Source organism: Sciurus carolinensis, chromosome X (genome assembly GCF_902686445.1).
Source record: "Sciurus carolinensis chromosome X, mSciCar1.2, whole genome shotgun sequence".
Lineage (NCBI taxonomy): Eukaryota > Metazoa > Chordata > Mammalia > Rodentia > Sciuridae > Sciurus > Sciurus carolinensis.
Window position 1 is genome coordinate 51,184,783 of NC_062232.1, and position 24,650 is coordinate 51,209,432.

The 24,650-nt window shown below is 37.5% G+C and overlaps 1 protein-coding gene across 1 annotated transcript in view; it reads left to right on the top strand.

The window, feature by feature from the left end:
* Nucleotides 1-24,650, top strand: part of Ar (androgen receptor) — a 167,688-nt gene that overhangs the window by 87,124 nt on the left and 55,914 nt on the right. The window contains exon 2 of the mRNA XM_047535699.1: nucleotides 6,819-6,970. Coding sequence (XP_047391655.1) covers nucleotides 6,819-6,970 — 152 coding nt within the window. The remainder of the gene's footprint in view (nucleotides 1-6,818; nucleotides 6,971-24,650) is intronic.

Sequence of the window (24,650 nt, forward strand, 5' to 3'; positions counted from 1 at the left end):
ATTTCTAAAGTGATGGAGAGAGAACTTCAATACATGTACTCTTTCCTAAAAGCAAGGAAAACACTATCAACATTTGTAAAACTCAACTCTTCCAGAACTCTGGTAAGGAAATAAAGGCTTGCATCAATATGAGAATAATTTAGTCAAGAAAAATTACCTGTTTCAAGTTCACTCATTTTAATGAGAATAATTAGAAATCAGTAACAGAAGGCAATCTGAGAAATTGAAAAATGCGTGGATGGAATTAAAGATCACAGTCCTAAAAAAAAACACTGAATCAAAGAAGCAAACACAAGAGAGATGAGAAAACACTTTGAGATGAATGAAAATGAAAATGCATGGGATAAGCTAAGCTAAAGCAGTGCTTAAAGGGAAATTTATAGTTGTAAATGCCTATACTAACAAAGACAGAAGATCTCAAGCCAATAACCTAAACTTTCACCTTAGAAAAGTAGAAAAAGAAGAGCAAACTGAAAACAAAGAAAGTTGGCCAAGGAAAGATTAATGACAATTAGAGTACAAATAAGTGAAACAATAAAAAATAATACAGTAAATGAAATAAAATATTGGTTCTTTATAGAGGTCAGCAAAATTAACAAACCACTAGTCAGGTTGACTGACAAGAGAGAAGATCCAAATTACTAAGATGAGCAATGAAAATGGAGACTTCATTACCTACCTTAGAAAAATGTTTGAAAAGGGTTGAAAGAGAGTACTATGAACAACATATAATAAAATGTAGACAATGTAGATGAAGTGGAAAGATACTCAGGAAGACCCAAACTACTTAAATTGGCTCACGAAAAAGGAGAAAATCTGAATAGTCCTCTAACAAGTAGAGTGTATTACTAATTAAAAAAATTCACACAAAAAAGCCCAGATCCAGATTTCTTTGCTAGCAAACTATCAAAAATTTAAATGGGGTTTAGCACAAATTCTCACTAAGAACAGCAGAGGCAGGAACACTACCTGCTAATTCTGTGAGGTCGCTATTACCCTGATACCAAAACCAAAGATATCACACAAATATAAAGTACATACCAATATCACTTTTGAATTTAGGTAAATTGAAAAAAAAAAAACTCAACAAAATACTAGCAAAGCAATCTACCAACAAATAAAAAGAATTATAAGCAAAGATGAAGGGGGATTTATCTTAAGAATTTAAGGTTGGTTTAATATCTGAAAATTAGTTAATATAACACACCATAGTAAAAATAAAGAGCAACAGCAGTATGATCGATCACTTCAATAGATAAAAGAAAAAACATGTCAAATATATATTGTTAAAACACTTAGAAAATTAATCATAGGAATGAACTTTCCTAACCTGATGGATATCTATGTGAAATGCACATGACCTTTGGTTTCTTGGCAGTGGTTTCTTGAATATAACACCAAACACACACAAGCAATAAAACGTTCAATAAGTTGAATTTCATTACCTTTGATAATGATTGTGTTGCAAATTATACCAACCAAAGAGTGAAAATTGAGTACATGGAATGAAAGTATTTGCGAATTATATCACTGGTAAGGATATTAAATCCAGAGTAAATAAATAACACAACTCAATAACAAAAGACAAATAATCCATTTTTAAAATGGGCAAAGATTTGAATAGAAATTCTACACAGAAATTATACAAATGAAATAATGTCCATTAGTCATTAGGGAAATGCAGTTTGAGATCAAATTGGGATACCATTTAACACTCGTTAGGATGACTGTAATAAAAAAGAAAAAATAATAAGTTTTGACTTGGATATAGAGAAATTAGAACTCTTATAAATTGCTGGCAAGCATGAAAAATGGTGAAGACACTTTGGAAAACCTGGGCATTTCTTAAAATGTTTCCGTTTGATCTGGCAGATCTATTCCAAAATATACACTCAGGAGAAATGAAAACATATTCATACAAATGGTCATTGTTCATAATAACTAGAACAGAGGAAACCACATGATCAATGGAAGAACCAAATGTAGTATATCCACGTAATGGAATATTATCTAACAAGTAATGAAGTAATATGAATGAATCTTGAAATCGTTATGCTAAGTGAAAAAAACAAGTCACAAAATATCACATACTATATGATTTTATTTACATGAAATGTCCAGAAAAGGAAAATCTTTAGAGACAGAAAGGAAATCAGTGTTGCATGAATCTAGGAAGAAGGGTTAATGTGGAATGACTGCTAATGGCTGTAGGTTTCCTTTCTGGGTTGATGAAAATCAATCTCCCTTTCTCTCTCCCCACATATCTACCTTTCTGTAAAATCTGTGCATAGCCAAGAAGAGTGCTCTTTTTTCATTTTTTAGGATAGTAGACATCTCTTTTTTATGGCAAAATGTGAAGGCAATCAGCACTTACAGTGCACCCACCATGAGACAGTCATAGAGGAAAGTCCTTTACATGTGTTATTTAATGTAAGTCTTACAAAACCATCTAGAATTGAAAATATTTCCAACTCTCCAGAAGAAGACAGTGGAGCTCAGAGATGTTTTATTGACTTTGCCCCAACTTCAGCGTGGGAGTTAGGATTTTACCCCAGATCTGTCTGATTTCAAAGTCCTGCTGAGTTGACATTCCTCTCCTGAACAAAGAAAATTGGTTTGTGACTTTTGTATTTCACCATGATTCTACACTCATTGGAGGGCTCACTCAAATGAGTCATACTTCTCACAGAATCTCTGTGTCCTCCTTGGGAGAAAGAGTGGGGAGGGGAAGGATGAGGGGAGAGAAAAGAGGGAGGGAAAGAGAAAACAGAGAACTCAGCTGAGTGCTTGAGGTTAACCTAAACCCAACTTCCCCTAGTTGAGCTGGCATTTGCAGCTTGACAGCTTTTAGCAATACACTTTTACTTAATTAGTTGTGCATTTGGAGAATACCAAGTGGTGTTCTGGTTCAGAAAACTTCAATTCTATGTAGCAGTGCTTGTGCTTCATGCCCTTGAACCCGAATGCCCTGCCTCTGGATAATAAGTGAGCAGGTAACACAGGGGAAGTGGGAAGAAACACAGTGCCACATGCAGATTCTGCACTTGCCTCAAAGCAAATCTCTGCTGCTGTGCTTGAAATTAAGATGTTTGGTTAAAAGGATAATTACAACTTCTGAATTATTTTTTTCTTGTATTATGTGCTGTTATGGTCACACAAAAGAATGAATGTAACATATAAATTAAACAGTATAGCAATAAAATGAATGTTCATGAGCACTGATTTAAAAAAAACAACAATTTTAACTACAGCATTGCATCAGTCATACTAGAATATAAGCTCTGTGATGGCGTGGATTTTTGTTATATTCACTACTATATTCACAGGACCTAGAATGGTACCTGGTATGCAGTAGGGAATTAATAATATTTTAAATGAATATATAAATCTACTCATATTCTCTTTCTTTGGATCATCACCTCCAGTCTCCCCTCATAGCTAACCTCTATTTTACATTCAGGATTTATTATTCCCTAGTTTTCTGATTTTTTTAACATATATATTTCTAAATAACACATTGTTTGCTTTTGATTGTTTTAGAACTTTATATGATAGAATTATATGTGTGCTATTGCAAGTATGTGACATTCTCCTATATAAAGCTTTATCCAGTTCCTTATCATTACTAAATTTTTTTATTAAGTGAATGTGTTATAATTTATTTTTTTCTCCCATCAGTGTACATTTACCAGTTAAGCTTTTATAAACAAAACTGCTATGAGCATTCTTGCATATGCTTCCTGGTACACATGTGCATGAGTTTCTCTAGGATGTAAACTTGGAAGAGGGATTGTAGCTGGAATTTTCATTTCCAACTCCCAAAGGTTAGCCCATGAGTCAAAACTGCACTTTGCCCTTTGTCCACACTAAGCCAGGGTCAGTGGGAGTGCTATTCAAAATATTTTGAAAGAGAGAGAGTTGAAAACTTGTCTGGTGAGGCCAGGAGTTATCTCTGGCTTCTAGGCAAATGAAGATGTAGTTAGTAAAAGCCCAGATTCTAAAATCCTTTTCAGTAATTCTCCTCTTCTTCCTTTTTTTAATAGTCAATTTCGTGCAATGCACAATTTATTAAACTCATATCTAATAAAATGCTGATTAATTATTTAGTCTTTCAGAGACTATAAATTTGATTAGATTTTTAAAAATAATATTAACAACATTTTAAATTTCACTATGGATGAAAATTTGTATTAATTTTTAATAATCACTTAACATGAGTCTACCCTCATAACAAAATTTAAGTGCACAATACTGTAATAACAGTAGGCACAACTTGCTCAGCAGGTCTCTAGAACTAACCTTGTATTTCTGAAACTTTATATCCATTGAACAACAGCTCCTCAGTTTCTGTTTCTTAAAGGTCTTTACAAAAGGACTTCTTATTTACTTTCTGCAGGTTTCCATTTTGTTTCCATTTTGATGTTTACTTTGTGACTACATAAGAATATTGTTATCATCTTCATATCAATTACCCTTACATACTTTTATGCTCTTCAAAAAATAATCCTGTCTTTGAGGTGCTTCCACATCTTCAGAAATCTGAACTCTGCTTTAGTATATAATTTACTATGTTGTTTAACTGTTCTTTGCTCCCTTTCTTGATAATGAAAATATCTTGATCACCAGTGTCCCTAGAACCCAATGTTGTACCTCATGCATAGGAGTAGTGCTACATGTTAAATTGAATCAATCTACCTAATCTCAAACTTCAATCTCCATGACATGGTTTGTCAGTGATTAAAAAATGTACATTTTGGAGTCGGGCTTAGCCGGGATGGAATTCTGGCATTGCCATTTATAGACCTGTGATCTTGGGCAAATTTACTTAATTGTTCTGAGCACCAGTTTCCTCTTCTGCAATATAGGAATAATATTGCAAAAGAGCTACCTGGAAGCATTGTTGGGAAAATTAAATGAGATGATTATGAAATGGCCTGTCATGTGGAGTGCTTAAATACAGGTTCTTCTGATTTTATTTGAACTGTTTGTGTTAGTTATACAAGTCAAAAAGAGTGGAGGTAGAAACTTGTGAAAAACTTCGACTTCTCCTTGTTTCAGGACTGAGGATGGGGACACATATTTTACCCAAGGAAATGACACTTATGCCTAAAGAAAGACATTCAGCATTTGGCTGAATTGTAGATCAGAAGTAAGTTCCATTCTTTTGAAATGCATGACCGCCTAGGCTTGATTTGGTGGATAAACTCTTGCTCGCTTTTTAGTTAGGGAAGGAAAGGGGAGGTTTGCAAGGAGAGAAGATAGGCCACCTGTGAATAGAGTGCATTCTGTTGTACCTAGGACTTGAATAAAGGCTGATATTTATCTTGGTGATAAAGCAATTGTAAAGTGTAGCCTAAGTGAAAACTTTCTTGGCTCTTGCCGTGCCAGGGCTGCTCACTTGGGTTTGAAAGGAGTATAACTCTTAATATTTTTTTGGATTCTGATGACTGTGTTAAGCATGATAATCAAAGTTCATTAGTAGAAAGTTAAACCAAGTAGTGGGAAAATAATAGAGTGAAGAAAAATGTGTTAGATTTGGAGTCAAATTATTCTGGGCTATCCTCTCTATGTCTTTACTTTTTTCATCTCTACAATGGTTATACTAATGAGAAAGTATGCTTGTCTTGACAAGTCACGATGTGTTGAAATCATCCAACACACCAAACAGGCTCCTGATAAGGCTTATTTTCCATTGTAAGGAAGAAATATCCATAAAATATAGGAGTTGTATTCCCATGGTTGAGAGTGTAGGCAATTGTCATCTATCTGAAGCAGATTAACCCCAGGTGGTCACTGAGTTTTATTTATGCTTAAGCATAGGACATAGGAAAGACCAAAATTAATCTTTGTTAAATAATAACCATGTTCTATTCATTCAAACTAGAATTAATTACAATGGAAGATTAAGAAGGTCCACTCCATGATGGTTTTAGGATTGACTTTCTGTCCCCTCTCATTCACTTCAACCCAGAATAATTCAGGCATAGATCTTCCTGGGGTTAGGCAGTCACACTAGGTGACTTCTGAAGCTCTATCATTGTCCACAGAACCTATGAGTTTTGTAACAGCCAGATGTTTTGATAGCAACCCAAACAATGTCCATCATCACTATATATCATTTCTCAGCAAAAGCTTCTGGCCTAGAGGTTCTGCCACTTTATGTTGTTGTAGAATGGGGGCAAGGGAATATCTATATGATCTAGAGAAACCCCTAAGGGAAGTAAAAGAATGGAAGAAAAGACCATCGAAAACTATCTTGACAATACTAAATGTGATCCTTTGCCTGTGTATCCCAGTGACCATTGTCTGATTTATATTGCCACTCACAGTACCAACTCAGTAGAATGGGTGATATTATTCACATTTTATGAATGAGATTCCAGAGTTAGAGAGCTAAAGGACAACAACAACACAACAAATTGTTTTGATATTTGGTCTAGTTTGGCCATAGATCTTGCTTCAGATGAGATAAAGCCATAGGATATTGTTTAATTACTTTTAAAATGTTGCCTTACCACCACCTTAAATTAGATACTTTAACCTCAGGTTTCCTACCTACATGCTTGCCTCATATAGACCCAGAGAACTTTCCTACATCCCAAGGCAGGATCCAAATTGTCTACTATGCCTTAGGAAACCCTACAAATACCATCCTTAGGAGAAATGCCAGGAAAATTCAGCTTCACAATGACTCATTTGAGCAATGAATAATAGTAGTTTATGTATATATGGTTTATTCCTTAAGACCTTAGAATTCTGCCCTCCTATTTCTGCCACTCACTGACATGTTTTGCTTTGTGATTTGTGTGTCCTTCTAGTTTGGAGAATGCCAGGGACCATGTTTTGCCCATCGACTATTACTTTCCACCCCAGAAGACATGCTTGATCTGTGGGGATGAAGCTTCTGGCTGTCACTATGGAGCTCTCACATGTGGCAGCTGCAAAGTCTTCTTCAAAAGAGCTGCTGAAGGTAAAGTGTCTTGCACACTCACTTCCATTTTCCTTTCTCCTTTCCCTCTCAGAGGGACACCTTCCAGGGCCCAGGATTCATGTTGGTAACAGAGTCATTGGCAGGGCTCTCTCATAAAATTCAGAAGCCCAAAGAAGCAGATTTTCATATTTGCTGGTCTCCAGGTTTTGGCTCCTTTGGTTGTACAGGCAATACAGGCAATGAAGGTGGTCCCAGCTGGTGCTTGGTGTTCGGTGGGTCCTAGGAATAAAAGAAAAATTAATGATTTGAAAAAATGTAATTTCCTTCCTGCTTGTTTTCCACTCTGCTGCCTAGTGAGGGAAAAACTTGTCCTTATTAGAGAGGTTAGAAGTGGAGAAACCCCAACTGAGTCCCCAGCCTGTTCTCAGTGGTGAATATAAGACTGTTCCTCAGCAAAAGACTTTCTGGCCTCAGCCCTAGAAAGGAAGTGTTCTCGCTGTTCAGCAGACCATCAGTCTCTGCACCTGCTCCCTCTTGCTGCTGCCTCCTTGGGAATCTCTCTTTGCATTAATAACTCCTGAGTAGGTAAGAACCCAGAGTGAAGAAAAACTTTTATTGTCCTCACCTGAGGGTCTCCTCACTGGTCCAGAATCCCCAACTAAGTAGTATTTTATATTTGGCTAAGTAGGCTAAAGCCCTGGTTCCTTAGTCCTATTTGACCTGAAACAACTCATGCCTGCTCAGCACCCAGAGGTACTCAGCCTCTATCCTATAGGAGGAACTCCCACTTTCAGATCTGTTATATATTCTAGTGACTCTGTCCTAACTACCCTGGGCTTAAGCCTCCTATTTTTCAACTTCACTCCCCTCCTTGTACTAAGGGCTTCCTTCTCAAAGGGTAGATCAGCTCCTAGACAAAGATTCTTTGCTATGTGACCAGATCCGATTGTAAATCACCAATATGCAACCCTGCTCCCACTTTCCACAAAATAAAACAGCTACTTCCTGCCAAGGCCTTTTTCTCTCCCTGGTTTGGAAGAGTTGAGTTCTAAGTCACAACCAAGACAGAGAATTGTTCCTCACGTAAGGGCTATGAACTCTGAGGACAGTCTTAAACGATAGGTATGTAGGTCACACCTTTCACCAGGAATGTGCTGATACCCATCAGAGGACAGCAGAAGTACCTGTGAGTTCTTGGCATCAAGACAAAGAGTAGAAGTCTGGCATGGTGGCACATACCTGGAATTGCAGCAACTTGGGGGACTGAGGCAAGAGAATTCCACATTCAAGAGCAGCCTCAGCAACTTAGCAAAATCCTCTGCAACTTAGACCCTGTCTCAAAAAATAAAAAGGGTTGGGGAAATGGCTTAGTGATAAAGTGCCCTTGGTTTCAATCCCTTCTACTGGCAGAGAGAAAGAGAGAAAAGGAGAGAGAGAGAGAGAGAGAGAGAGAGAGAGAGAGAGAGAGAGAGAGGTAAAAATTATGTGCTCTTTAACTTGCCTCCTTGTTTAAAACCAATCATAATGATGATGGCAGTTTCATCATTTTGACTGGGTGGCAAGAATATATATAAAACAGAAAGCCACCAGTTGGTTTTCTTCCAGTCCCCAAAGTCATAAGGATGCAATTAACATTTTGTTTTCCTAAAAACATGCTCTATGTTCCAACTATACCCCTAAGTGACCCATTGCAACTGTTCATGCTGGGCTAGTACATAGTTCAGGGCCCTGTGCTAGGCTTAGGCAATTTCAAAAGACCTGACAGCACTGCCTTCCCTTCTTAACAGTACTTATGAAAGGATGACTGTCAGAAAAGGAAGTAACAAAAAGATTCAGGGATTTCAGATTACCCCAACTTCCCCATTAACACCCTGCCACTTCTACATACCCTGTCCATGCCACAGGCACTGTCTCTAGGGCAGAGAATGAACCCTAACAGCCATCTAGTATTTCAGCAAGCCTGGCACCACTATAATAGCCATATTGGACAGGAAATAAGTTGAAGTGAACATGCAAACAAACAAATTCAGTAATAATTAGATTATACTAATCTGAATTTTACAAATCTGAGTCACCAAATTGTTTTCAGAAAATGGGGAAAGTATTGTGAAGTGAAAGATTTTGCTGTCACATTATACCGCCCACATGGGAGATTTCTGAAGAACATGGGGCTGAAGAAAGGAAATAGGCAAAAGGGCAGTTGGCGGGGCTGTGTCTGTGGGAGGAGCTCTGATATGATGCAGATCCTGGGCTATTTAAGAACAGGGAAGAGAAGTGATGAGGTAGTGGATGGAGGGAATCAGCCAGCTTCCAGAGTACCTAGAAATCCAATAAGGTCACTTACATTAGGGAAACTCAGTAATACTGCCTTTGAGAAATTGGCCATCTGTGAACTCATGGGACCACAAAGACAGAGAGGAATCCTTTTGAGCACCTTGTGGTTACTTTGGAAAATGGACCCCAGATACCAGTTCTGAAGCTTTTGAGGAACAGGAGAAGGAAGTTTAACAATAACACACAGAGAAAACAACCAAATTTGGTGACACATGTCTATATTTCCTGCAACTTGGGAGGCTGAAGCAGGAGGACTACAAGTCCAAGGTCAGCCTGGGCAATTCAGTGGGTCCTTGTCTCAAAATAAAAAGAGTTGGGGATGTTAGTTCAGTGGTGGTATGCCCCTGTGTTTCAATAGCCAATACCAGCCACCTCCAAAACTACCCCCCAACACACAAAAGCAAAAAATAAATAAATAATTGGTTCTTTGGTGTTTTCTTTCTCCTTCCAGCAGCTATAAAGCTAGAAGGCTTGAGTTTACTGCTGTCATTATCCCTATTTGAAGACAGGGGGCTGTCATATGACTGAAGGAGAACATTTATTGATTTGTTTTCTTTCCATTTTTACAATGCATCTTTATTGCCCAAATAGCCTTTCTGAAGGTTGTTCTGCATTTGCCTTGCTGAAACTTGGAATTCTACCTATTTGGGAGAGAGTAGGAACACAAATCTTTCTCTTCCTCATTTGTTTGTTGCTGTCAGCTAAAACATACTGAGTATTCAGAGTGTTGATTATCACTTTATTCACAGTTTTCAGAAATCTCTAGTCTGGGCACAGGTACAAGAGTTAAAAGCCTGGTGTGTCAGACAGAAATGCATTTCTAGATTTGGTGGTTCATAAAGCATGAAGCTTTAAGGTTGTCACTCGTGAAGGGTTCTGCACAAAATCTAAGGTAATCTGGCCAGGTTTATTTTTTCCCATTGGGAAGTTAGAGGGGAAAGAGTCCCACATTTTCTTATTGTTAGTAATACCAGGGATACAAGTGACACTAGGCAGGGAATAGTCTGTATATTTTTGAGAGAAGAAATAATTGTACTAGGCCATAAGGGTAAAATCATTAAAATCTTCAGTAAGTTTCCCTTGAGGGAAAGAGTGTGGAGTGGGGTGGGAGTGGTTTGGGGGATAGGCTTTGTTTTAGTAACAAGCATGAGGAAAAAAGCTAGTTTGTGGTGTGGGTAGGGGAATTACAAATGAAGGGGAAGGCACGTGGGATACTATATAAAAACTTAGGAAGTCAAAGGAAGGTAAACCCATACAGAGCAACTTACGGAGGTTTGGTTGTGTAACCTTGGATAATAAATTCCCTCCTTCAAACCTCAGTATTCTTTTTGTTAAATAAGGGGGTTGGACTATGTGTTTTTATAATGTCCTTCTTGCTTAGACTTTTTGTGGAAGTTGTACAAATATCATCACCTTTATTTCAACAAACACACATGTATTTATACCTGTGTGCACTTTTGGTTTTGCCTTCCTAGAGGGTGGCAATTCCCAGGTCCTAATCAATAAAGAATCATTCTTCAGATGGCTCCAGAGCAGTTGAGAGAATGAGTGCACTATGCACAGTAGGGTTAAAACTCAGGACTCTGAGATTCTCCCTTGTGACCATGGCTGGGTAACTTCCTTTCTTTTCCATTTTCTCATCTGGAAAATCAGGATATGAATCCCCATCTCCCCCTCATCATGTTTCAAAGAGGGTTAATTAATTCATCATGTGCATTATGTGCTCAAGAATTTACTATTTTTCAGACATTTTCTAGTAAAACATTAGAGATTGTACATCCATTTGTTTTGTACACATGGAGCGCTGTTTGGTACACATCATAAAATTGAAACTGTAGTTTACATTCTGAGCTCAAAGAATTACACCATCCTCACTGATGTTTACAATAGGTCCCAATTTAGTTTCCTTGGCAGATTTTATATAAGTATGGCTTTGATTCTCTCTCATGCCCCAGGTTTTTGTGAGGGAAGAAATGTAAGTGAACCCATATTGAACTCTTTCTGTCCTTTAAATCCACTCTTTCCCACCTCAACTCATATGGAATTGAATGATACCCCTTGCTTGGAGTGTTGCGGAGAGTTTTTGGTGAATGTTAGTTTCCTCTTCACTCCCTGACTTTTTGAGTAACATTTCCCAGGGGCAAATTAACTCTGCCAGGAGGATCTGCTTATAGCTTCAATAGTCTTGATCAGGTATCTTTGGCCAAGAAGTTGACTGTTCTTGACTATGTGAGTCTTAGAAATATTTTCACAAAGCTCCTCTCATCTTTCTGTTTCTCATTTTCTTAAAAGTCACTGCCAGACTTTAGATCAGAGGTTGATAAACTTTCCGTAAAAGGCCAGGTAGTAAATATTTTAGGCTTTGTAGGTCACATGGTCTCCCTCCTCTCAGCTAGTCAGCTCTAACTTTGTAATGTGAACTAAGCAATAGACAATACACAAACTAATAACTCTGCTCCAATAAAACTTTACGGGCACTGAAATTAGAATTTCATTTAATTTTCACATGTCATGAAATAATATTTTTCTTTTGACTTTTACCAACCATTAAAAATGTAAAATTTATTCACAGCTCTTATACCTTACAAAAACAGATGGTGGAATGGTTTGGCTTGTGGGCTACAGTGTGTTGATGAACACTGAACATAGTTGTTCTTGCACTTGTAAATCTGCATAATTTTTTGTCTTTCTAGTCTCCTAATATCCTAGTATTTCTAGGTTATCTAATTTTGAAAATTCTTTCCAGAATACCTAGTATTATAGCCTCTTGGTTCTGAACATTTTTATTAAACAGGAGAAAAATAAATCTAGGAATGCTAGAATATAGATACTTTTGATGAGCTAGTAGATCACTTCCCCTTGAAATACCCAGAGGATGAACTCAAAGCATTTCACACATTTTCTTAATTTTGTGTGATACTTTTTTTTGATCCATGAAATATATATGAATGAGTTCTGCTGGATGCCATTTATACTCCAGATGGTAGGAGAATGACTTTGGGGACTATCTGCTATCAAATGTTATGAAAAAAAATCTCTCTTTCATAGAAATTTGAGCCCAGGTGTCCATCTCAGTTGTGGCTCTGTCACATGATTCTCTGTTTTCACACATTTGCTGGCTTAACTCCGGCCTTCCCTATAATAATACTAGACCCCAGACTTACAGAATAAATAATTTAGCTCTGTAACTCACTGTATTTGGTACCCAGCCAAATCTCTGTCATTGCCCAATTTCAGAGTCATGCCAAGAATTTGCCATTGATGCTCTATAGTGTCCTATTCCTGCTTATTTATAGCATGTGCATTTTATTAAATGGTGATTAACCAGAAGTTGCCATAACACTTGCATAATTATGTAAATCTCTTTAATGTTTACATGACCTTTATCATTTGCAAGATCCCTTAAGTCTGTTACCTCCTTCTATCATGTCTGACTGACTTCCCAGTCCTTTATCGTCTTTTGGGGGGCCTGTGCATATACTGAAACCAGAAGCTTATTCAGTCCTTTACAATAATCTCTTGGTGACTGTCAAACTCTGGGTGGTTGATTTTTGTAGTTAGCTGCTATTGCAAGGGTAAGTGGTAGACATATTTTCTCTTTAGAGGTACGAATTATGTTTTACTTCTCTGGGCTTTAGGCCCACACCACGAAACATACTGTCCCTCAAGGTACCACACTACAAGAAGTCATCATTGTAAAAATCATCTCCTCAATATAATAGCCATGCATACATACTTTTGGGACTTGTTGTCCAGGTGTCCATGTTCTCTACCCTGCTCTTTCATAATTATGTAATTATTGCCAGCATCTAAGGAGGCAGGTGAGCTTTATAACTGTAAACCTGTAGGAGAAAGAACTGGGCCTGGGAGATGGATAACTTGTTATAAAGGGAACAAGGATTAGAATTCTCAGTCCCTTTGCTTCCAGTCTGTGTAGTGACTCCCAAGACACCCTAGTAGAATCACTATATATCCTGGCTAGACTAGTGCCTATGTGTACAGTGCACATCACATGAATAGGCCTGGTAGTAAATCTACTCATGCATTCAGTCAGTAAACATTTCACAAGTGCTTACTGCATGCAAGGTATTGGGTTCACATACTCAAAATATAGAGCCTACCTTGAAGAGTTTGTAGTCTGGTGATTATAAGGCTGACTACCTGAAAAACCTTCAATAGATAGATGAAAGGCCACCATATTCACTCTTAATTTGAACTTCCCTTTCACCTGGGGCAGAGGGAGAGGTCATTTTCTTGGTCTTCCTTAAGAACAAACTTAGGATTTCTAGTTGATCAACATATAGGAATAAGTGGTATAGCTGGAATTTGAACTATAGGTATAGGTCTTCTGAAGCCAAAGGCAGCATTTGCTCTGTTTTAACACAGTGTCCCCACAAATATATAAATATACTAGCACAAAACAGAAAGAAAATATCATGCCTATGCAAATAAGCAAGGCAATAGCAAAGAAGAAAAAGAGAGTCATGATATGAAGGAAGAATATTAAGACATTCATATCATTGGGAGAAACTAAGGAGACTCTGAAGAGGACTGACATGAAAGAGAGTTTATCCTCTTAAGTAAGTGTTAAAAACTTTAAACAGCTGGTAGTTTATCAGCTACTCTCTTCATTACCTCAGACCAGGGACATGTAGGCCATCCTCCTTGTACCAACTCATACTCTTCAATGGATGATACTGATGGAAGCAGGCCTGGTAGGTCATAATTCACTCTGATCACACAACCACAGAAGAGGAAGCACAATTTAATAACTGTGCTCACGAGAAGTTTTGCTTCTAATTACCAAGCTAAGGGAAGAAAACTCAGAGACAGTATGTGTGGATATAAATGGTACACCCCTGGTTCCTTGACCCTTCCTCTGAGCCTTCTCAGTGGAGCCTGCTGCAGAGTGTCTTACATGGGGCCAGAAGCAAGAAAAATGCATTTTCCTCCTCTTTTATGTCCCAAAACATGGAATGCTGTCTTTTAGGATGGGGCTTAAAAATCATAGATTGTTATGTTGCTCTATCAGAGGTTTAACATTCTGTTCTTCCTTCCTCTCTCGGGATGCCTTATTGTGAGGATGGACCTTGACTTCATTGTGGTGTCTGAATTTGTGCCCTGGAGACTGTGGACCTCTCACAGTTCCTTAAGTTAGACAAGCACATTCCTACAGTTCACAAACAAGCTCGTTTACTTTCAGGACAGTTGATTCAATCACAAGTTCTTTAATGGAAATTCTTAAAAGATTTGTCATTCTCAGAATCACAGAATCTTTAAATGTTAACCTGTTAAATCTTCAAGGCAGGGAAATTGAAAATCTAAAAATTCAAGCAAGTCATTTCATGGATGAGGAGACAAAGGTCCAGAGAGAGGAAGTAACATTCCCAGGTTATTTTCATATATAAATAGCAGAAAGTGGATTTTGTGTCATTAATATTTCTTGTCTGAGACCTCACAGCCAATCATCAGAGCCATGGTGATTATTATCTTGAAACCAAAAATTATGTGAAGCAGCAGAGTAAGCATTTAGCACACCCCCTGACTCCTGAAAGGTGCTCAGTTCCTATTAATTCTCTCTACTTCCACCATGATGTGAGAGCATCCTCTGTAACTGTATGTCTTCCCAATTAGCAAGAAAATGAGTGATGATAGTAGCATATGGTGCGAGGGCTCTGTAAGACATTGCTTGGTATGAGGGTTCTTACAAAATCTATTGTATGTATATACATGTATGAAAAATTTTAGGGAGAGATTTCATAGTTTTCCTATGAATCTGAGATTTCGTATAGCCCAGAGATGACTACAGAACTCTGATTTAAATTTATATAAGGACATTATAGTCTCATAAGGCAGTATCCTCACTACAGTGTGTTCAACATGGTTTCTGTTGACTGGTACCTTTCCTACATAGCATATATTTTTTTCAATAATCAGTGATTATTGTGTTCACTGAACCTATGCCAGGCACTGGTATAAGAGATACATGATAGCAACAAAATTCATTTATTGAACATTTTGTATACATTGGTTGCTGAATGGACATTTACTCAATCCTCACAACAACCCTACAGTATAGGTATTATTGTTATTACCCAACAATTTAAAAATGAAGAAACTGAGGCACAGAAGAGTTAAGTGACTTGCCTAAATTCATTATTCAATGAATAATAAATTCAACTATTATTCAACTATTGATTATGAGGTAAATGTGACAAATGTTTATCAACATAACAGAGTGAGATCAGTGATATACTAGAAGTAGTTGCAAATCTCCCTAAGCAGACAGAATGAGTGAGTGGAATATATATACTTAGAAAATTTGGGAAGGCATCACAATTGAGTTAAAGATCAATATATATCTTTTAGGATGTGTAAGAGTTTGCCAGGTACAAAAAGGTATGAAGAGAACTTTGGGAAGAGGAAAAGGACTGAGAAAACGACAAAGTAGTATGAAAGAAAAAGCTTGTTTGGAATACACTGTGTATAGTCTGGAGGTAATTCTGATGAATTCTTCAATTGGTCTTTTGTACCTGGCTCCATCCCCTTGCTGAGATATCCATAACTGCCCTAATTTCATCTCTGTTCTTTCTGGAAGCAGGACTCACTCCAGGTAGTAGAATATGATATACTGCAAGAGCACCAGATGGGGCTCTGACTCTGCCACCAAATTACATGTGGCCTTAGGCATGACTTGTTCCCCCTTTGCAAGTTAAAACTGACATCAAACAAAATTAATGATTTGTCTAAATGATCTGAAATATTTTAACAAAATTATAACAATATAAATATTTAATGATACTTTAAAATATTAAATCTGTGAATTTTTATAGGTACCCCAGATGTGTCCAGTGGTTTACTTGGTATGCATGATTTCTGGGAAACAGGCAGAACCAAGTTCATTCCTTAGCTCCATGACTGAATAGATATGTATTCTTGAGAAAATCACTTAACTTCTCTGTGCCTCTGTGAAGATAATAGCCCACAGACCTATTGTAAGAACTAAATAATGTGCAATACAGTACTGAGGTACAGTAAAGTTTGCTTCCTTTTCTTGGAGTGAATTCTTGGTCGTAGACACACATACAATTAGGAGGTTCCCTGACTAGGCAGTAAGCAAAGTTGGGAGATGGTATCTGTGGCAGTCCCCTGGGTAAAAGAGGCTGCGAATTAGGGTAAGATTCCTAGTCAACTACTTCTCTTCACTGCTACTTAATTAATGACCAGAAAGGCCAAAGTACTTGTACAAGAATACAGAAAAAGTCAGTCTCTTTCTCTTTCTTCTATGCCTCTCAGGACATTGAGAGTAACATTCCCCAGACAGCAGAGACAGCACATGTTCATTGCCCCTCCTGAATTCCAGGATTCGGACTTGAAGGTGTCAGAACTCTCTGTGTACCTTTGACTCCAACAAGATAGGTCTGGCCCAGCAAATTCAAGTTTCAATCTACAGGCCAGGAGAAAAGCTAACAAAGGTCATAAATTATCCTCCATGTTCTTCAGCCATTGGTTTCCCTTGTCCAGCCAGAGGTGTGTCTTAAAGTATGCTGAGGCCAGATTCAATAGAAACCTGAGCCAGCACCTGTGTAAATAGTTTTTAAGGCTTCTTTTCCTGAAGCCGGATGAGTATTTTTTTAAAACCAAGCCAGGTTATCTTTTATCTACAGTTCTATCTCCTACATTCCTAGTACATTGGACCTCTTGGAGGAATGCGGCTTTGTTGTAGTGATACTGTTTTGTTTGCCTTTGGGGGCATTTCTCTCAAAAACAGAGTGATGCATTAGTATGGCCTATGACTCTGTTGTGTATAAAATGGAACTCCAGTGATACACTGGAATTAATTCTGCTTCGCATAGATTTGCTTTATATCCTCCATCCCCACCCACTCTCCAATTTTGATGCTTTTAAAAATCAATAGCTAACCCAAACCAGCTGGTATATACTGCTTATCTCTGGTTCTTACCTGAATTGCCTTCAGATGTTGTCCAAAAATCTATGTGAGGACAGGGAGTTAGCACACTCCCAAGGGTCCTGAGGGCCCATCAATAAGCTAGTATCCAGTGCTTGAGGTCACTTAGCTCTGCACAACTTCAGAATACAAGCAGGGTGGGTCCTTTGTGTTACTGAGGACTAAAAGCCTCTGACTTCCTGCTCTTCTGCCACATCACTTGTGAGTAGCCTACTTGTGAGTAGAGGTGAAAAACTTGATCTTGATTTTTATACCAATGTTCCTTGACTTATGATGCTGTTATACCCACATTAAACTATCATAAATTGAAAATGCTTTTCCTACATCTAATTTACAGAACACCATAGCTTAACCGCATAGTATACTGTAGAGTATCAGTTGTTTACTCTTTTGATCACGTGGCTGACTGAGAACTGTGGCTCCCTGCTACTGCCCAGCATTGTAAGAGATCACCTTTTGAGTCTTAATTTTATCACCACTAAAATAGGGATATAGATGACCACTTCTAGAGAAGTTATATGAATAACCCAAGGTAAGACAACTTGAAATTCCTAGCATAGTGCCAGAATTTTGAAAATAAATCGAACCAACACTGTTGACAGTGCCTTCCAGAGCACAAATAAGAAAACAATGATACTCATTCCCATGGAATTAAACAGTGTGTTTCCAGGGCTCCAGTTGATGCCACAGTAGCATTGCTAATGTGAATTAAATAATTTACCTGTTGCTTTTTCCATGGACCATTTGATACTAATTATTTTCACACATGAACAATTTTTCATCCTTACAGATGAATTCATTCCCAGGTACCAAAATTTAAGGAAAGTGGGCTAGAGCAAAGGCAAGGCAGACAGCACAAAGCTTCCTGGGATCTGGGCCCTAGCTAGAGTAAACTTTAGACTATAAGCATTTGTATTCTCATAGTCCATTAGCATGAAAAAAGGACTGGAAGCAGGTAACTTTCACTTCATTTTTTAAACAAGCTCATATTGTATCAAGCCCTGTGTGAGCTCAAAGTGAGTGTGAGCAGCCATGTCATCAGAGAGCTTCCAGTCTGTAAGGAATGCCTTCCAAAGTCAGCTGAAGCTTTAACACTGCACAGAGTACCTGAGTACAGCAGAGACAGTGTTAGGAGACATGGAAGGGAAAAGCCTACAGGCACATTCCCCTTCCCCAGGCCCAGAGATAACCTTGACCAAGTTTGGCATAGTTTGAAGGTCCTGTCCCCATTAGTAGGTCTGGAAGCCTTAGCAACAATAAGCAGCAATGATGATAATAATTATAGCACCCAATGTTTTTGAACATTTTCTATGGCTTATTTACTATACTAAGTGCTTATTTAATTCTCATAACCTTATAATGTAGTATATACTCTGACTACCCTTTTTACAAATGAGGAAACAGGTATCGAGGACTAAGTGAACAGGAAGACACCCAGCTCACCTCATTTTAACAAGTTTCATCTATCTGTTATATGTCAGGCCTCGTGCTGGGTGCTGGGGAGAAAAAAATTGAGTAAAGCATGGTCTATGTCTAGTGGGAGTGACAAACAGCACACAGCAAAGCAGGTATATTCTAGGCCTTCTGCTTGATGCTAAGAACTCAGTGAAGAAAGAGACATAGTCCTTCTTTCAGAGATCTCAAAGTACTGTAGTATGTAGATGTGATAAGTCATAGGAGAAATAAGTTCAAAATTGGAGAAAGATTATTCAGCAACTGATGTGTTTAAAGCAAAGCCCAGAAGAAACAATGTCATTCAGAATTATAGAGAAACTAATTGATTTATATCAAAGCCCAAAAGAGATTTACCTATTGTTTTAGTTCAATTAATAGATTTTTTTTTTAAATTTATTATATCCCTTAAATGAATGATCACTATTTATTCCCACCCAAGTTTACCAGAACACTACAGGGGACTCTAACATAAGATAGTTAAATTATTTCTTTACCCCAGTACATGCCCACACTTTTCCCCTTCTTTACCTTTATTGAGTCTGTCTCTTCTGCCTCAAGTGTGCTTTTTCACATCTCCATATCCTTAAGTCCTACCTTTCTCCTAGGCCCTACTCAAATGCCTCCTCCTCCTCCATGAAGTCTCTACCATTTCAAAAGGCGCCCCACCCTCTCCTGTACTCTCACAGTACTTCTGGGTGTCTCTCTTGTGGTTTTTACCACTTCCTGCTTTATCTTTCAATAATGCACTTACCAATCATTTCCTTCTGCTAGTCTGAGCTCCTTAGAGGATGGTTCATTTTGCTGAAACCATGAGGTTATTTTAAAAGTATTGAAAATGTATTCTGCAGTGCATTGTGCCTGGTGTGCTTCACCCTTCAATCTTAAACATGTGAAATTCTATCACCTGTCTGGAGGTTTACATTTTTCTGTTAATGACTTTTTTTTTGAAAGTTCCCCATTGTAACACAACTGATTAAAACTATCTTTGTTTCCTTTAGGTTTGGCCCTTATGCAGGCATAATTTAGAGTCATAATTCAGGCCTCTGTTGTTGGAGGCTTAGATTATTGACATGTATTTAGGTTATATTAATGTAAGTTACTTTTTTTTCTATTTAAAATTTCCTTAGGATTCCATTTCTACCAGTGGAAATACTGGGTCATGTGTCAAACAAAAATTTTAAAAACAGGGGTAGGAAGTAGGGGTTATTGTCATGTGTTATGACTTATGCATTTATGAAAGGCCTTTCTACTTGAAAGTATCTTCGTACCCATAATCTGTCATGGTTTCTGAAACTCCTCTGATATATGAAATTGTTCTGGAAGGCTTTGACTCCTGGGACACATTCAGCCATCCTTAGGAAATTGTACTAGAAATTAGATTGTCAGTATGTTCCTTAGCAGGACTCTGGAAGAATGGGAAACCAGTTTATTGTTTTGAAAGAGAGAGTCCTATTTTGTTTAGGACAGGTTCTGAGGAGAAAACACTTACCTAGAATAGGAAGGCATAAATAGAGCATCAAAGTGGCAAGCTCTAAGGAGCCAAGAGTCAAATGAGAACATGGAGCAATTGGTACAATGAGAGAACAGGAGACAGGAGAGGCAGGTTTCATCCATTTTAAATTGTAATTGTTTGGTGAGCCCAATAGAAGAAGTGACATCACATTAAACCATCAAGAGATGTATACATTCTGGGTAACCAATAGTTGGTCTGAGGTAAACTTGTAGGGATCAAGACCTGAGGGGATATTCTGGTCCAAGTCAGTTTCTTTGGACACCATATACCAAGAAAGGTTTGGTTATCAGAAAACCAATCAGGAACAGGAGAATTGGGGCAACATGACACACTCAGGACACACAAGTATATTCACACAGTCATCAGACATGATTGTGACTACATATGGAATAGAGACTGGTTATCCCTGCTGTGTAACAGACATGTCTTTAGGAATGGGAGAGAAACTCTGGGGAATTTGAGGGATGGAGATGGCTATATTCAGCAATTGGTTGATATCAATGGCATGATTTGGTGATTGTGGCTTCCAGATACTCAGGTTTTATTCATTGGGTAGACACTGAAAGATCTATTACAGAACTCTAAATTCCATATGGGAAAAAATAAGAGGTAAAAATATACTAGATGGAAAAGTCACACAGCATGAGGAAATCCACCTGTTACTTTTGGTCTTAAGAAATTCAATTGACCACTCTAAGCCTCAGTTTCTTCATTTGGAAATGGAAATAATGTAGTAACTGAGAAGATTAAAAATGATAGCACACATGAAAATACTCTATAAATTGCAATGTCATTTGTTTGTTTCTAGGGGCTCACCTTGCCATTGTACAGGACAACTGTGTCTATTTTTTAATAAATAATTACTTGTCTCTGACCACCCTGGAACCCTTGGCAAAGAGTTGGATAAACAGGTTTAATTGCAAATCACTTCACTGCTTTCTCTGTACACATCTTATTAATATATAAGGCACATCTCCTCCAAACTGCACTCATGCCAGAATGTTCATCTCTTTGAAGTACCTCTCAAGGCTCTTCAAAGTGAACTTTGTGTATTCTCCAAAAAAATAGTACATTGCAAAGATAACCTCCAAATAGAATGACAGTATGTCTGAGTACTTTTGAATGATGCAGAAATAGACAAATGTATAATTTTATTATAGAGATAATTATTATCTCCCAACAAGTGATTCCTGGTCAGAAAATGACCTAGAGACCATGGGGAATTCCCTTCCGTTGAAGCTCAGTTTTGGATCTTAGTTGCAAGGTTATAAGAAGCTTATGCTGATAAATTACAGGATGTATGGCAAAAGCAAAACTGTCTCCAAACACAATCCTTTATTTCATTGTCTAGTGTTTTTAATCCCCAAGAGACATGACTTTGATCTGGCATTTGGCAGCAGGGTAGCTTCCTAAGTTGCTGTATATATTTTGTGGGAGAGTGGTATCTTATTGAAATGAATCTATTTCTTGTAAGTTATAAACATATGGACTTTCTCAACCACATCACCCTCAAAACTTTATCTGTATCCTCTAGTGAGTCTGTCATTTCAGCCTTTAACTTGCTTGTTTTGATTTCATGGATGAACATCCTTCCCTGGCTGACATATGGACCTTGTGAAATTGCTTCCAATATTCTTTTCTTTGTTTTTCCTTGATGACCAAACTAACAAGGGCAGTAGTGACTGGGGTGAGATGACAGTGAAATTACAGAAAAATGAACTTTAACCCTGGCCTCCCTTCATCTGTTTGGGTCATCATCCAAGGGACTTAAGCCAGTACTCTGCAGAGTGGTCTCACCAAACTCTAAATCTAAGACTCAGACTGAAGAACAGAATTCCCAGCAGCCTTTCTGGAGGAGGGGCAGTAAGCCCTAACAGTTGGCTAAACTAGGGTAACTTCTCTGTTGATTATTTTTACTCCAGAACAATACTACTTTTACATAGGAAAACTTCATGGTCTTCTTTGACCTGGACTGCTTCTTTAAGAATCATGTTACAGGGAGCTCCCCTGACCAATAACGTATTAAAGGATTCATCAATCATCCACTCAAATAATATATAGAGAAAATTTTCAATATGCTATAAAGTGGGAGGACAAAAAAGAATATGCCTTACAGTTGTCTCCTTCACAATCTAATGAGGAAAAGAGCCATTCTTTCTATTTATAGTGACCTATAACTTTTTATACACTGCTAGATATCATGACATGGTAATGAGAGAAGGGGATGATTGAAAAGTAGGCAGAGGCCAAGGAAAGAAGAATTAAATGTGGATATAGCCACTCTCAAGACTCCATTTTGAAATACTAGGATTGCAGTTTCAAAGGGCTATTTTGAAATCCCACACCATGGCACTGCAGATAATAGAATCTTCCTGTCACTAGAGGTAACAGAATGGGTGGTAAAAGATTGAAATGAATAAGATGAGAAATTGGGATGAGTTACAGTTCATTTTCTCTTAGCAAAGAGTCTACTTTACAAACCATGACAGAATAAAGTCACCAGTGGACAAAAGAAGGCTAGCCATATGACTCCAGGCAAATTACTAAGGCTCTTTGGGTTTCTACTTAAATATCTGCAAAGCCATTAATGGGATTTTCCCTTTCTATTTCATGTGCATGTTGTGAAATGATACATTTGAAGGGCTTTACCAATGGGAACATACCTTAAAAATGTATTCAATTGCTTAATAGGACCTAATAAGGTAGAGCTGCCTTCATTAATGACTGGTATGTCCTTGAAGACCTCCACATTCTTTTAAATTAGGTCAGTTATGCTATACTTCACAATGCTCTCTTGATTTCTTTGTCTGACTTCTCTCTAAGATACTAAGTATTACTGGTACCAAAAAGGCAGTCTAACCTTTTTAAAAAATTTAAGATATAATTTACATGCTACATATTCCTTCTTTTAAAGTATACAGTTTTGTGGGTTCTAATATGTTCAAGAAGTTGTACAAATATCACCTCTAATATCAGATTATTTTCATTACCTCAAAGGGAAATCCTGTACCCAATAGCATATTACTTCCAATTTCTCCCTTCTCCCAAACCCTGGCAAGCACTAATCTATTTTATATATCTATGGATTTGTCAACTCTTGATATTTCATGTAAAATGAAACTATCAAATATGTGGTCTTTTTATCTGAATCCTTTCACTTAGCATAATAGTCTCAAGGTTCATCCATGTTGTAGCAGATAACAGTACCTCATTCATTTTTTTGACCCATTAATAGTCCATTGTATGGACATATCACATTTGTTTATCTATTCATCATCATTTTGTTGATTCTATTTTTCCCCTATTAAGAATAATGCTTCTACAAATATTCATGTGCAAGTATATGGATGTGCACGTTTTCATTCTCTTGTTAATACACATAAGAATGAATTGCTGAGTCATATGATAACTCTGTGTTTAACTTTTTTAGGAATTACCAAACTGATTTCCTCAAGTGACTGCACCATTTCACATTTTCTTGTCAGCAGTTTAACAGGGTTCTAATTCTTCCACATCCTTGCCATTACAAATTATTGTTTCTATTATTATTATTAATTACCATCCTAGTATGTACAAAGCGGTGGCATTTCATCATGGGTAGCATTTGCTAGCAGCTAAAAATGCACATCTTTTCATGTTTTTTTAGCCATCTGTGTTTATTCTGTGGAGACATAACTATTCATATATTTGCCCATGTTTTAGTTAGGTTATTTGTCAATTATTGAGTTGTGTGTTCTTTTTGACTTCTGGATATAAGCTTTTTACCATATATGCGATATGCAGACAATTTTTCCCATTCTATACGTTGTTTTTCACTTTTCTGATGGTATCCAATAAAGAAAAAATCTACTTTTGATGAAGTCCAATTTATTTAGTTTTTTCCTCTTATTATTTGTGTTTTGGTTTCTTATCTAAAAATTCGTTGCCTAATCAAATTTTGCATGTATTTGTACCTATGCCTTCTCCTGTGAAATTTATGGTTTTCGCTGTTAAATTTGGGTCTGTGGTTTAGTTTGAGTTTATTTTTGTATATGATGTACAGTAGGGGTCTAGCTTCATTATTTTGCATGAGCATATCCTGCTGGTGTAGCAACTATGTCAAAAAGAATATTATTTTTCCATGTAGTTGTCTTGATATACTTGTCTATAGTGCTTTATCACAAATGTATGACAATTTTAGTCAGCTTCTTTGTTGCTGTGAATGAAAGACCTGACAAGAACAATGTAGAGGAGGAAAAGTTTATTTTGGCTCATGGTTTCAGATATCTCATTTTATACAGCTAACTCCATAGCTCTGGACCCAGGGAGAGGCAGCACATCATGAGAGAAGGGAATGGCAGAGGAAAATAGCTCAAAACATGACAACAGGAAGGAGAGAGAGAGAGAGAGAGGGAAAGGGAGAGGGACAGGAGAGGGAGTGCTCTGCTCACCTGGGACAAAATATAAAC